General features: G+C 38.4%; 1 protein-coding gene across 1 annotated transcript; it reads right to left on the bottom strand.

Moving 5' to 3' along the window:
• Positions 1-3,271: 3,271 nt before the first annotated feature.
• On the bottom strand, positions 3,272-14,482 carry LOC128220795 (NFX1-type zinc finger-containing protein 1-like). The gene is made up of 7 exons (XM_052929342.1): positions 14,355-14,482; positions 12,978-13,393; positions 12,552-12,689; positions 12,252-12,387; positions 11,389-11,494; positions 5,402-10,049; positions 3,272-5,118 (listed from the first exon to the last, which is right to left on the bottom strand). The coding sequence occupies exons 1-7, from the start codon at positions 14,387-14,389 to the stop codon at positions 4,922-4,924; spliced, it is 5,676 nt and encodes a 1,891-aa protein (XP_052785302.1). The 5' UTR covers positions 14,390-14,482; the 3' UTR covers positions 3,272-4,921.
• Between the last annotated feature and the right edge of the window lie 1,031 nt (positions 14,483-15,513).

Raw genomic sequence — 15,513 nt, 5'->3', positions numbered from 1 at the left:
TTTTATTTCTTTTTTATTCGATGGTGACAAAAAAGTAGAACGATAATAAGTCCCCTCCGTGAACCTGCTAATGCATGTCAAACTTACAGGTTACTGCAAATAACATAAGAATAAAACAATTTACACTAGACATAGTAAATAAAACAGTGACATATAACACATTTTACTGATATTAATATTGAATTATATTTACCACATATAATGTTCATCACATCCTAGTCTATCCGCCATGATGTTCACGATACTTCATTGATCTTTACTTCAATTTGTTTATCATTGCCATATCGACCTTTTACAGAAAATTCAAAAACGAAAGTACTTATTTCTCACTGCTATAACATGTATGTCATCTCTAAAAACAATAACTAGACAATGACTTAGATTTTCGGAAAACGATACAGACCTAGTTTTCTATAGTGCGAAAGATGGAACTAAATGTTCTAAATTGTTATCTGTATTTAAGCGCACCACACCCACCAAAAAACTACAGCAACATCAACTTCAGCAAATAAACAAACAAAACAAAAACAACCTCCTCTAAAATTGTCGATATGAACTTTTCATAACTTCATGGAACTTCTTTTTCGGTTCCTGTGGGAGGAAGCGCGAAAAGACCGGATCTAATGTAGCACTTAGGATGGCGCAATTTGGGACGATGGATCGGATACGCATGTCGATGGTTCTGTATGGTAATCTACATTTAAAAATAGGAAAATGTTAGCCGCATCATAATTATGTCAAACATAAAATAGGTAAAAAGAATGATAACTGTCTTAAGCTGGTTTACATTTTCAACGAAATAAAACCAGGCTATTGAAATTGCTTTGGCGATGTTGTCGGCGTCGTCATACCTCAATAATTAATCTAAATGAAAAAAACTAACTTGTAGCACATGTTGTTGTTGCTAAAAACATTACGCACATTCATAACAAGGTACATTACTTTTACTGTTATGGTTGTCGAGTTATTCACCTTCTATGCATGGGGGGATAAGCAGACAGGCGTTGGCATTTTTATGTCTTTGCAGAAATTACAACGGACTACAATCCAATATAGCTACAGAACGTCGATTTAGCCGATTGATATATTGTTCATGCTACGTTTAAAGCTGCAATATCAGGGTTACGGATTCAATCCTCTTGTAGGATACATAAGGAACACACCAGCCATTTACCAACAAAAAACAACCTCGGATGTAGGGCAAATTACACCAGTTTGGAAGTGTAGACTCATTGTAGCATGCCATATTTCTTTAAACTAAAATATGACAGTGAATTAAATCAAGGTTATACCATCTCAGACCATTGACTCAGACTTTTGTTTAGTACACAAGTGGAGCTTTCACCCCCTATACGGTTTGGGGCCGAGAAACACCAGAAATCAGTGTTGTATTGCATGCAAATTGGTCAATTGACGAAATAGTATATAGGAAATGTACTTAGTGGTGTCTGACCTATATTTAGACAGTTTACAATGTCAGAAAGCTTTGCATTTAACTACGCTGAAAGTAGATCGCGTAGTAATTTTAATTCAGAAGTTAAACCTTGACTCTACTCTTAGGAATATTCATTGAGTATTTGTTTAAACACTTCACTGGCAATCAATATAAACTTATTAATATAAGATACGCGGTAAAACAGTACAGTTAATAAATACTTTTATTTGAAATTCCATAAACTACTTCTACTGATGTACCAGCATACATCCGAGGTTGTGATGGAAATTGACCGAGGTTTTCCGAAGTTAACTAGATAGAAGTCATGTTACCGTTTACTAAGTGAAACTCGCAAATCATAAGTAGATAACTAGTTGTATAAATACATTTATAGATAACCCGTAAGGTAATTTTATCTAGTTAACCAGTTATTATGTCACCTTTTAAGTGAAATTCGCAAACCATAACTAGAAAACCAGTTACTGCTAGAAGCCAATAGTGTATCTATAGATAAGTGGTAACACGAATCTTATCTTGTTAACCAGCTATATGTTATTTTAAAGCTGAATTCGCAAACCATTACTACTTAACCTGTTAGTTTTGTATAGTTTAAAAGGGTATTAGGTGGCAGATCTGGGCAATTTCAAGCCTGTTTTTAGGCTTTTTGATATTCATCTTACTTAAAAAGAGTCACGAGAATTATCTAGATAGCTAGATAATTATCGCGAAAATTAGGTGGTTAACACGAAGCAATTCGAGAACGCGATGAGATTATTTTATGCCATTAATATGCCACAGTAAGAGCAGGTGAAAAGGTATCAAAATTACTTAACGCAAGTTGTATACACTGTCTAAACGATGCAATTAACCGACGTTAAGTTTATTTAGTATATTTAGTTCATACTTATGTTTGCCACAATCGGATACAGCACGTTAAAGTCAAATATCGGATCTAAACGATCTACATCCATCATCCAGGTAACCCAGCTGAGGTCAAAACTTTTACTTTCGACAGGTAGGCATCTTTTTCACTTTAAAATTAATAGCATGATCACGAATTAAGGTCACATACATGGTTTATAGCGGAGGACGTATTTTTTCAAGTCAATGTCTAAAAGACCTTGAAATGATTAATTGCCGTGATGCGATTTCTTCTGCTAAACTTCTAGAAGTACACGTGTTTCAGGTCATTATGTTTCTGCTTTTCTAATCCAAGGGCATTCTTACAAGGCCAGAGAGACACTATTCTGTTTACATTGTTTTTAGTTTAAACTTATTTTACTACGATTGCGAAAAATATTTATAACAACATTATATTAATCACTCGTGTTGGCACGATGTTACGCGAGAATGTGGTCTTGTGTTTTATGGCGAAATCGGAATGTCCAGAGGCAACCAACTCTTTCGGCTGGTGATTACAAACCAAACTCACATGCGCCCAGGCCGGGGATCGAACATTATTATTAAAAACCGTCAACGAAACGAAAGCAAACGTAGACCATTTTATCACCATGGTTGGATGTTGGGCTATTATCTATACCATGGTTTGCTTCATTCTGATGAATCTGTATCAAACTTACTTAACACAAACTGTACACAATATCTAAATGATGGAAATCAACCGACGTGAAGTTTTTATGGTATTTAGTTCATATTAATGTTTGGAACAATCGGATTAATCATGTTGAAGTCAAATATCTGATTTAAACGAACTACATCGACTAAGTGACCGCGCTAAGGTCAAAACGAACTCTTGTCAGGCGGGCATCTTGTCCACTTGAAAACCTCTCTCATCCTAGTGGACAAATGATAATAACATTGCGCTCACAATATAAGTATGCATGTACATATAGTTTTATTGGGAGAAAAAAATCAAACAAATAAAGATAAATAAAAGTTTCAGTACAGGTATATATATCTCCAACTTTTAAAGAACAACAACAAAAAACAATAAAGTCATTATAAACAGGCATAAAATAAGCATACAAATAAAGCATGTCATTGACTGAAAAAAATAACCGTAATTAACTGAATATTTCTATATACTGAAAATAGTTACTTGCTAATTGTAATCAAAATGATTTAAAAAGATGTTATTAAAACATTATTAATGAGATTAAAAACTAGACAAAATTCGCAAAATCTCTATTATGTGCACAATACAGAAAGTCAGTATACATGTGCAGATTTCTTAGGGAGAAAAGAATCAAACAAATAAGATCGCGCAACAGATTACAGTTTCAATATATGGATCTGCATTTTTTATATTAAACAATGCATTATAAACAGGCATAAAATAAAGCATATACTTAAAACATGCGTTACACTAAAAAACAACAATTAACCAAATATTTCCGAATATTGAAATAATTTTACTCGATAAATTTTATTAAAATGACTTAACTAACTGTCCAATCAAATTAGAAACCGAACAAAATCCGCGAAATCAAAACAAAATATACCCAAATGATAGGTATCTACCATCAAAAGAACCGTTTACTGCTTACAATGAATTATACATATATGTTTACGTACACTGATAACATTTCTAATATATCATACTTTACAATTTATTCAATTTAATAAGATAATTAACGCATTCATTACCTAGCAGAAAAAAAATCATTGGTTTGTCTTGCTATCATCCAATTTAATGTTGTGTAAAATAGATAAGTAAACATATATTTCATTATTGATGAATATCATTTCAATGTTAAATATTATATTAATCATATCAATTATATAAACCGTATTAATTAGTTATAAATATACAAATAAAATAACTCTTTTTCAACTGTCTAAACAAAGTTTTAATTTTGTATGTTCAGCCATGACATTTTCAAATTTTCCTGAAAAAAGGATCATGGTAAATACTGATGTAGTAATTATTTTTGAATTTTCAATTCAATCAGTATTTAAATAATTTATTTAATCCCTATTTAAAGACAACCCTAATACAGCAATTTTCATTAATAAAAATATGTATATATATTAAAGCCAACTAAGATAATTTAAACGAACATAATGCCATAACTTCGCATGTGTTATGTAATGTCTATGTTATAGTTCAATTGCATACAAATGTTCTACATTTTTCCTAGACAAATAAAATAACAACAAATAGGGTAACGGAAAGGTCTTTAACATGTAAAAGGCAGATATTAGAAGCTAAAACGGGATGTACACATATCAAGCACAATATTTCAGTCATTTAACATGTGCATGTAACTATGGCATTTTAGTACATTAAATATATTACACATAAAATATGATTCATAATCAAATGTAAAAAAAAACACCATAAAAGCAGTACATGTATGTATAATGTACATACAAACATGTATTCGTATACACTCATTTATACTTTTCTTTAAAAGCAGCCATTCAATATTTATCGTATCGTTCAAAACATTCGAAGTACTGCCTCTTAAGGTTCAGCGAGTAAACGCTTTCATAAACCAAATATTTCACTTTATCCAGAACATCTTAAAATCTGGCATCAAACCCATAGTTCACCATATTGGCTTGTTCAGACCAGGCAGCGTGGTCGGCCCCATCCATTTCCGTCGCCAGAACGTTGTCCGCCCGAAGGCGATGGTCGGCACCACCTATCCGGGAATTACACTCGGGACAGCGACTCTCCATCGTAGCGCCCCCACAGTCACCTATGGCATACACGTGACCTACAAAACCACGGTTATTATTTCAACCGTTATAACTTGGTTACCTTCATGAATGTTAAAAATAATGCTTAATGCAGTCAACATTTATGTGACCATTAGTGTACTTGGAGTAAGACACGACATTTACAAGTACATTAGAGAATCTAACAAGCTATTTTGAAATACCAATGGTACGTTGAAATTCATTTAATAAAATGTGCAATATTTCGAATTTAATCAGCATACTCTATTAATAACAATTCCAAGTTATATCAGTGTTAGTTTTAAAATGATATTTCCATACCTTTTCGACATTTAAACCAGTGTCCTTTTTGGAGCTCCATTGCTTTTACAATCATTATCCTCTCTTCTTCTGAAATCCCAAGCTCTGTTGTTGGTATTATGTTCTGTAAAGCCCTTAAACAGTCCTCAACTTTGGCCTTTACATCACCTTTAAATTTGTCGGTTCCGTTTAAGGTCTTTTCGGCGTCACGAATCTTTGCTTTCAATGTATTATCTAACTGAATACGTTTTTCATTTGCACGCATTTGAAACATCAGAAGTTTCAACTGCGCCCGTAAACGATCAAACTCTAGTTCTGCATCTTCCGTCTCCTGTGCAGTCATAAGCGATCGTTCTGACATTATCCAGTCCACCACCCGTCCTATGTGTAGGAAAGCCTTCTCTCGTTCGCCTTTGTAAGCCAGTCCTTTCAGTTTCGCCCAGTTTGACTTTTGCTTGCCAATTTGTGACAAAAAGCGCGACTGATTCAAAAGAGCGGCCAATGCATTTTCTGCTTGCTCGTCGTAAGCTTTTTCCATTCTTCTCCTTAAAATCAATTTATTTCGCTCGTCTTCAATCTCCTCCAACGTTTGCCTTATGTCTTCTCTTAGCTTTCGCAATCTTGTTTTATTTACAAGGACACGACTTTTAACTTGTTCAATATCCGTTAGTGTTTGATTGATGGTCGACCTGTACCGAACTGTTCTTCTTATCGGAGTGCGGCATTTTGGACAATCCTTCAGTTTTATTTCTCCCTTTTCATCGACTTTTGTTTCCATGTATGTATCCATCCCATTCACTTCGAAAATACAACGCATTCTACAGTCTTGAAGTAAAACAAACCTAGCGTCTTCTTCGTCTTCATCTCCGAAAAAAATTTCGGTAACTTTCTGCTTATCGCAAACCCTACAGTCCGTCGGGCATGGTTCCCCACATAGCCCAATGCAGGGGTGACCACAGGCTAGTCGTTTCCTGCATGCTTTGTCACACGGAGGGCGATCGCATGGCTCACTGCAGATGTTCGTACATTTATAGTGTTCACATCTCCATGTACATGGTTCTCTACACGGTGCACATAATTCGCCACATCTCCGAGGGCATTTACTATGTTGGCATTGGTTCTCACAAGGTCTTTTACAGGGTGGGCATTGGCTACATCTGTCCTGGCATTCATGTCCGCATACCAAAATTCTCATACACTCATTCTGACATGGAACGTGCAATCTGCCTTGAAAGCACTGCCCACATGTTCCTCGACATCGGTGGTCACAGCTCAAAGCTCCATCACATGCAGCAGGGCAAATGGCTGTATCTTCCTGGTGACATTTTATCTGCGCTTTATGGCCGCATGGCCATGTCTTCTCGACTTTTATCCCGCAGTCCTGTGTATGCGCCATGCCGCACTTCGACTGGCATTTATGTCCACAAGGCAATATAGATTGACAAGCTTTTAGACACGTGAAGTCGGCTGGAGGGATAGAACATTGCACTTTCTGAACGTGCCCACATCTTGGTATTATTTTCTCCACTTCCTCTTTACAAGACTCACACTTCTGGCCACATCGTAGTGGGCACTTGTGTTTGTTGCCGCATATAATCTTATTGCAACGTTTTCTACATCTGCTTGTTTCTCCCTTATGATCCTGATCAAGAGGATGACAGAATCGTTCACAAAGATGTCCACAGTCAAGCCGCTGCCCGCATCGTTTATTGCATCCTCCCTCGGGAGCTTTAGCAAAGTCGCGAGCAATTTTTGCTTCTAATGGTTTTTCATCAGGATGATTTTGACACTGCAGTAAAAGGCCTTCTCCAAATCTCTTTTTCTGTTTCATGTCAATTACGATTTCACTCCACAGTTTTGATCGTCTTTGTAGCAATTCGAAGTTGCCAATGACATAGAAGCCCTTCTTTGCCCTTGAAAGAGCAACACAGACCCTGTTGTCCGTCTTAAGAAAACCGATTGAGTCATCATTGTTGCTTCTTACTAGTGATAAGAGAACGATATCGTTCTCCTCGCCCTGGTAGTTGTCAACAACTGTGAGTTTGACACCTTCAAATTCGCTTTTAGGCATAAGACCTTTGAGGCAAAACAGCTGACCGGAATACAGAGTAAGAACAGTGATCTGTTGTGCTTCGTATCCCTGCTTGATCAAGTACCTACAAAGCTCAACTATATATTCAGCTTCGTGAACGTTTGAATGACTTCTCAAATCTTCATCATTAGCTTCATGCTCGCTGTGAGTGATGAAGAACATGTTTGAAGCCACTCCCCTGATCGGTTCGTAGTTTTGGACATCACTATGGTTCCGCAAGTTTTTATAAATGGGCTTTATCAGTTCTGCAATCTCTGGTCGCATTCGGTGCTGAAGCTCCAGGCAGTCACATTGAATTCCATTGTTAATCATGCGTTCGAATAAAGAGACGTCCAGTTTATATTCTGTTGCCAATTTGTAAACTGTCGGGTTTGGTTTTAGCTGTTTGTGGTCACCAATCAAGATCAAGTGTTCACAGCCTCTGCTCAGTGTTGTAATGATGTGCGCTTCTAGAACTTCCGCGGCTTCTTCAACAACAACGATTCGAGATCGAATTTCCTGTAAGACTAGCTGATATCTAGCTGCTCCAGTTGTGGTCATACCTATAATTGTTGAGTGTCGCATAATCTCCTTGTCTTCCTGCATGAGTGCCTCTTTATACCTTGCAGCTGCAGCATCAAACTCTTCTTCTTTCTCCTTAATTTTCTCAAGCTGGTGGTCTTGATACTTCTTGATCCAAAGTCTGTACAGTTTCCATTTGTCCTCTGTGGAAATATGCCAAATGTCCGTGACAGCAGCAAGGTCCTCTTCTGACATGACTTCGTTTTTTGACAGATTCATCTGCAGTTTTCTCTTTTGTTTCTTTCTCTCTTTCTTCTGGGTCTTCCATTCACCTTCTTGTGTGTTCTGTGGCTTTTCATCGAGGGCATTTACATCCAGTGCAACTGATTTCTGATGCGCTGTTGCAGCAACCTTCACTTTAAGTTCAACCAAATTTTTACCAGTAAGGGCAGAATCCCTAAACTCGTTTATCATTCTATCGATTTCATCATCACCGTCTTCACCTTCATCGTCTTCATCTCTATCATCCAATTGTCGCTGCGCTTGAATAGCATCAAGCTCATCTTCAGCTTCAATCAGGTCATTTCCGTCCTCGAAATTATTGTCAAAGACCATATCCCCTGCTGCAACATTAGCCTCCATTTCTACAATTGGTGCGAGATTGCCAATTCCTAGCCATTCGACAATGATAGAATGGCCTTGTCGAAAGACTTGTCTTGCTTCGGGATAAACCTGAAGGATCATTTCAAATCCTATTGTCAGTAAATGATAATGGTCTTCTCCCATGTATGGCCGCAAGAAATCTTCGTTCATAATGTTGGTTGTGGAAATCTGGAGCTGCGCACTGACTTGCCTTATTTGTGTGGTAACAGAGTCCATTTCATACTTGGCCTCACGGCGTCCTTTGAAAATCTGAACTGGGATTTTTTTCTCATGTCGAAATCTCTGTCGAAAGTTGTGGAGGTTGTAAGGCTTGAGCACTTCGCTGTTGCTTCTGGAACCCACTCGAACAACGTCTCCTTTGTAAAATGAAATAATGCCTTCGAGAAACTGATCAAGCGCGTGGTTTGTGTAACATACAATCAACATGGGTCTATTGTCTTTCAAACCAGTGTCAGGATTCCGAGTCCAGGCATCTTTATTGTGCAGAAGAGCCTTCACAATCTTGAGGCCAATATAGGTCTTGCCAGTTCCGGGTGGCCCCTGTGTGATCACAAATTCCTGTGTCAAGGCTGTATGGATGGCTTTAAACTGAGACTCGTCCAGGTGAAGGAGATCAGCTGGTGGCCAACTGTTTCTATCAAGAACTTTCACATCTTCAGCTTCTTGTGAATGCTCACTGAACGTGTATGTGATTGGCTCCTCGTCTTCGTCGCCATCAGCAAGTATGTTTTCCAACTGGCTGTTGTCTTTCAGAATGATTCCTTCATCAACCAGAGGGCGAAGATCAAAGCATGTGTTTTCTCGCCTCCGAAGATAAGCAGGTGGCTGCACATGGCGTTCACATTCAACAATGTATCTTTGAAATGGCAACTCCGTTTCTCGCATGTTCTGCAAACCTTTCAAAACATGTTTGTATGATTCGAAGTAAGCTGTGGTCTCTGCCATTGTAAACAATTGTCCAAACAAAGCTCTAGTTTCTGCTTGTTTGCATTCAAAGCGAACAGTGACAATTCCTTTGACAAGCGATTTCGGGTCTCGATTCATCACCGTTGCAAAGACGAACGTCCTGAAGTTGTCGGATGACAAGCTAAGCAGAGATCCAAAAATCAGGCGCTTCGAAGACTGCCAACGCACGTGACCCATTCTGCTGACGTCAAATCGAATCACGTGACATAAACCGTTGTCTCCACATTCAGGGGAGATAATACTGACATTGTGATAGATCGTCACATTGCGCTTACCCTTCCTCTGTCTACCCCTCTCGTTCATGGCTTGGATATACTCGCTTACCCCTTCACGTAATGGGGCGATGAAGTCCTCTCGGAGTAATCGGAATTGGACATCAAGATAGTGGTCTACGTCGCGGTACCGACCACGTACTTTGTTGGCTCGCAAATATCGATCATCGTCATCCTGTCAGATGAGAAAAGAAGAAAAAGTCCACGATGGTGATGCAGTTGTGGATACTTAAATGATAGAAGTGAATAGTAAGTTTCGGTTTAACTTAGTTGCAAATAAGTCCCACATTACAAGTATTTGGTTTCAATAAGTTCTCAAACAACTTTACAAGTTTCATTTCAACCCTGACAGAATGTGAAAATACCTTCTTGGAAAAAGTCAAAATGGACAGCTTTAAAATATCTACAATATACATTATGTATTGTTTTTACTGTTGAGGAAATAATTCCTAGAACATCAGTAGCCTTTTGTATAAAACCGGTTAATTCTTTGGTTAGTTATCCAGTCTTTCACAATTGGCCCCTGGCACTCTGAGTATATGTGGCCCCACCACCCGCAAATTAGTAAATGTGAAGGCTTTCTTAAACACAATTTTGAAAATCGATTTATCTTCTGAAAAAAATAATATGTTATAAGAAAGTACCTCTTTGTGTCAGAGGTTCAGTGAAGTGTTAGATAATTGAGGTCATCAGCAAACGTCTTAAGAGCATGTAAGACAACATTTTAAGCCAAGATTTTAAAGATTGCTTGCAGAGTTACGGTTTCAGTTGAAATATGAATGATCATGCATAGGAAACGGACGTAGTTCAAACAATACATTTATTATACAAAGATTTGAAGAAAGTTATATTAACTTATGCAAAGTCAACCTCGTTTTGGCACGATGTTACGATTGTGGAATAATGTGAGGTCTCTTTTGTGGGGACGGGGAAACCGGATAACCCAGGGAAAACCCAATTTGCCAGCTTGTTGACCACAAACAAAACTCACATACGCCTGGGTGGGAAATCAAACCCTTTTCGCCTTTGTGAAGAGCGAGTGTGCTATCCATGCAAGTCAGTGCTGTTCTAACCGGATAGCCCGGCAACGCTTATAAATGCGGAAACAAGTTTGCTACTTCGCTTATTAAACAGTTTAATACTAGAGGCGTACTCATAGTCTTCGTGAAAAAAAAATACTTAATGAAAACACGTTTCTTTAATTGATGAATTGAATTAAAGAATTGACAGAAAAAAAAATCAAATAAGCAAGAAAGAGATCCAAATCAAAAAGGCATATGAATAAATCTGAGAAAAAATAATTAGTGTTTGTTAGTGTTTGTTGTTTATCTTATGGCCTCTCAAAAAAGACACCAATATTGGTTTCTAACTTATAATGAAACAGACTCGTGTGTAATTCTATAAGCTAATAGCTTTCGTCGGCAAAATTAAGCCAGAATTAATTAGTATATATGAACAATTGTAAACGCTAAATCGTGTAACTACATTTTACACGCTTGTTTTCCCAGGGTTACCTGCATATCGGCGGTCTGGGGAAATATCTCAATTTCGCGGAAGTCGTTTGGTGGTTCCTCACCCGTATCCTCTATCTGCCGCTGCCGCTCCTCTGTCACCGTCCGCCTGCAGTGACAACACATTGATTTGTAGATTTCAATTGTGTGTGTGTGTGTGTGTGTGTGTGTGTGTGTGTTTGGGCAAAATAAATATTGCACAGATAGTACTGAACTCCGATGTCGTTTTGGTAAAAGCATGAACATCATATATATATATTTTTACAAAGAGAATGGAAAAAGGGGTCTACACGCTCGTGTTCCCTGTTAGAACATGTTTACTTTTGTTTTCGTCTGTACAATAACTCCTATATCGGAAGGGTAATTGAGCAGTTCTGTAACTTGCATGCGCATTAATATCAACGATATTATAAGTTACGGGGTTAGTACGAAGCTCGAACCCGAATATGGTTTCCTGCGCCCCGTATATCCCATATCGGGTTATCTACTAACCCCGTAACGTATATATCACGTCGACAACATGTTTACATGTTTCATTTATTCATCCGAATCGGAAATTAGACGCCATTTTGGTACATATAAATTTGGTGACCCAATATGGAAAAATATGGGGTCACCACGTGACCGGTCCTGGACCAGACTTTTCGTCATTTAAGTTGGAGGCGTGATATTCTCTTTTACTGCACGCTAGTTATTGAACGTTGGCATTGCCAATATGGCACGAAATAGTAAGTCACCAGTTACCCGCATGATTGAAATTTATTATACACTGGTGCTAAAAGAATCGTTTATAACTTCAATTACTGTGGGTGTGGGGGCAGTAACTGTAACATGTATCACAAAGCTGAATATGGAAAGAGTCGCACTTTTTAGCGGTCCGTTTTCGCAGAATTTTCTCCTTTGTTTCTGTCAGTAACCGGAAGTTTTCTAGAATGTCGTCATCAATGACGCCAGTAGTAGCGCGCAATCCATCTATGACCATTTGCAGCACAGTGTGAAGCCCTTAAAGACAACAAACGCTCAAATATATATGTACACAATATTCGTTTGTTTTGAGGAAGTTATATTAACTTGCAAACGTGGTTCGGTTACAATGAAATGGAGGCACCTTGGCGATCTATGAAGTAAACATACGTGATAACTACACGTATGCTGATTGTTCGTACCTACAATCTCCGTAATAGATGACGGGTTTTTCTCAGCGAACTCCGACATGACGGTGACCATGTCCCGAAGCGGCCGTCGGAACTCCTGCTGTTTGTGCGGCCTTTCCTCGCCCTGCATGTCCATAAAGTAGGACACCACTGAAAATATGAAACTGTAAACCATAATGTCAACGATCATACCATGATTTAAAATAAAATTAAATAACTTGTTCTTAATGTTTTTGGGGTGTGTGGCTTTCACTGCTTTGTGTATGAATAAAAAGTAGAACATGTATATTTGCCATTATATTAGCTGTTTTGGCCTGTTTTTTCCCAAAGTAAATTTGTTTCCCAATTTTCAAGACAAAGGCGGTTAAAATAATTCCAAATAAAACCACTGGCTAGGAGAACATATGATATCATACTAGGCGTGAGGTGTTGTATTACCTGTGTCGAAGAATTTTGCCTCTTTGATGATAATGAGGACCCTGTTAAGGCACTCCGGTTGCGAGTTACACGTGAACGCCTTTGCAAGAACCCTCAACAATAGGGGGATCAAAGTGTCGTCGGTGGCACTGCGAGCCAGGGTGTCTCTAAGTTCCGTCTGTGGGTTAGAAATTGTTTGAAGTATATCCGCCGGCTCCCGGCCCGCCAGCCTGTCCAGGAACCTCTTGTCAAGTTGTTGTCTGCGGGGCGCCCCTCCACCGCGGCCCCGGCCACGGCCTTGACCTCTCCCCCCGCCCCGTCCACCTCCGCCTCGTCCCCCTCCCACGCGTCTCTCTAGGTCAGCTTCGTCATCCCACGCATCGCCGCCGTCGTCATTCCGTCGGAGAGGCAATCCAGCTCGTATTGGACGCCGTGGCCTGAAGATAAACCAACGGCTTGGGAAAATATGTAATTAAAGAAAAGGCCAGACGATCTCAAATGTAAGTAAACAGAATTGACCAATTTTATTAAGGGCGTACTTCGGCATACTCCAGTACGCCCGGACGAACAAATCTATTTGATTCCTCCGAAATGGGGGTGCTTCAATCTGAAAATCAGCAATACGGATTGAAGACTAATGGGTCGTATTTACATGTATCGCTTAACTTGTTTAAAGCGACTCGCTCATGTTATTGGGATTAAATAAAGTTTTCCCGACAATGCATCTGGAAAAACTTTTTAAAGCTTTATTTTACTCTATGATATCGAAATTGAAAAAAAAATACAATTCAAGTACTATACAAAAACATTTTGGTTTGTCAGAGTGGGGTGCGAACCAACCCAATCGACACCTCGCTTCTTAGTTAAGGTATACAGGCGTAAAATTGAAAATGCTTCCGATACGCCCTTGGTAACCGCTGACGACAACGATATTAACAGTCCACATAGATTTGCACCATATCAAATGATATCTTACGCTAGTCAACAACCTAAAATATAGGAAGATAATTGAATATGTGTATTGATAACACTCAAGTATTCGTTTATAGATTGAGCTATAAATAGTTGAATGAATCACACGTAATTTTTATGTACGTTGAAATATTTTTAAAAACTCGTTTGGATTCATTGCATGAAAAGTTGTATTTTCGCTATCACACGCACACCATGGTTTTATAGATTGATTGATCATTTGAATTGTCTTATACATTATTGATACAATATCCATGATCATTATTTATATCTCGCTGGCTTACATCAAGATACGACCTTGGTTTGGGTCGTTTACTTTTTATATTCTAGTACTCATACGTGTTACAGCAAATACCGGAAGAATATAATTAGCCATGTACTGTAGACATACATATTAATATAAATGATAGAAATAATTTAACTCACCTATAATTCTCATCTCTACCAAATCCATCCGCCATTTCAGCGAAGGTTCATGTTACTTTATCAATAGGCTATTGCCAAGTCGACCTTTTTCAGAAAATGCGAAAACGAAAGTACGGTTTTCCTTACTGCAATTACGTCATACAATTATGATAATATGGTGCTAAAGCCAATGAAAACAAGGATTTCGAAAAACTATACGGAGCTGGTTTTCCATGTATTTTGAAAATTAAGAAACTTTTGTGTGGCGTCATCATTATTTAAACGTTTTAAGCCTGTTAAATATAAAATAGCGAATAATGAGAAGGTTACAATGTATAAGTCTTTCAGGGTTGAACAAAAATCCGGACTCCGTGAAAATTTATTCTATTCAAGTCCAGGGGCGTAGCCAGCGATACGCATTTACGCCTGTACGTAACATCAATTTGAAAAATGAAAAAATAAATATGGCCAAAAATGGCATCAATGACGAGGGCTAAGCTAAAATGATACCAAAATAAAAGGAAGATCAGCTAAAGTAAGCATTGCTTCTCTGAGGTAGATAGCTTACTGAGCCTAAACTAGTAAAGCAATCATTCGATAACTACAAAGTCGGCGGCCTCGAACCTATAAATCCCGTTAAATACACCTCAGAGCTCAACAAGGTAGTTCCATTTCCCATTTTCCCCTGGGGAGGCCACTCGAACCCCAAACCGGCTAGATGGATATTACCCCTCCCACACCCGCCCCCTTTCGTGCGTAACATTCAGCAAAGCCTGGCTACGCCCCTGAAGTCGTATACTCGGGACCCAATGCACATCATGCCACGGGAATGTGACACCTTCACCCCCCCCCCCCCCCCCCTCCTCCAAAAAAATCATAAAAAATGAAAAACAAACACACACACACAAACAAAGTTCAAAAACAAACCGTGAACTGATGTCAAAATGATGACCCTTTCATGACAGTGTCGCAGACGCAATTTGATTAGCACTTGTTCTTCGGATTTTGTGGAAAGGGCTTCCTGGACGCGCCGGATCCAGTATTAATTAGGCGTTATCTAGAGAAGGCGCAAATTAGGGTGTCGATCGCTAGTACAGCTGAATCGCCATCGCTGATCGAATATTGGCACGTGAAAATGTACTTCTTATTATTATTATTTTCAATTGTTTTGGAAAATTTG

This window comes from Mya arenaria, chromosome 15, assembly GCF_026914265.1.
Source record: "Mya arenaria isolate MELC-2E11 chromosome 15, ASM2691426v1".
Classification (NCBI taxonomy): Eukaryota; Metazoa; Mollusca; class Bivalvia; order Myida; family Myidae; genus Mya; species Mya arenaria.
This window is presented reverse-complemented; position numbering and strand designations above follow the sequence as displayed.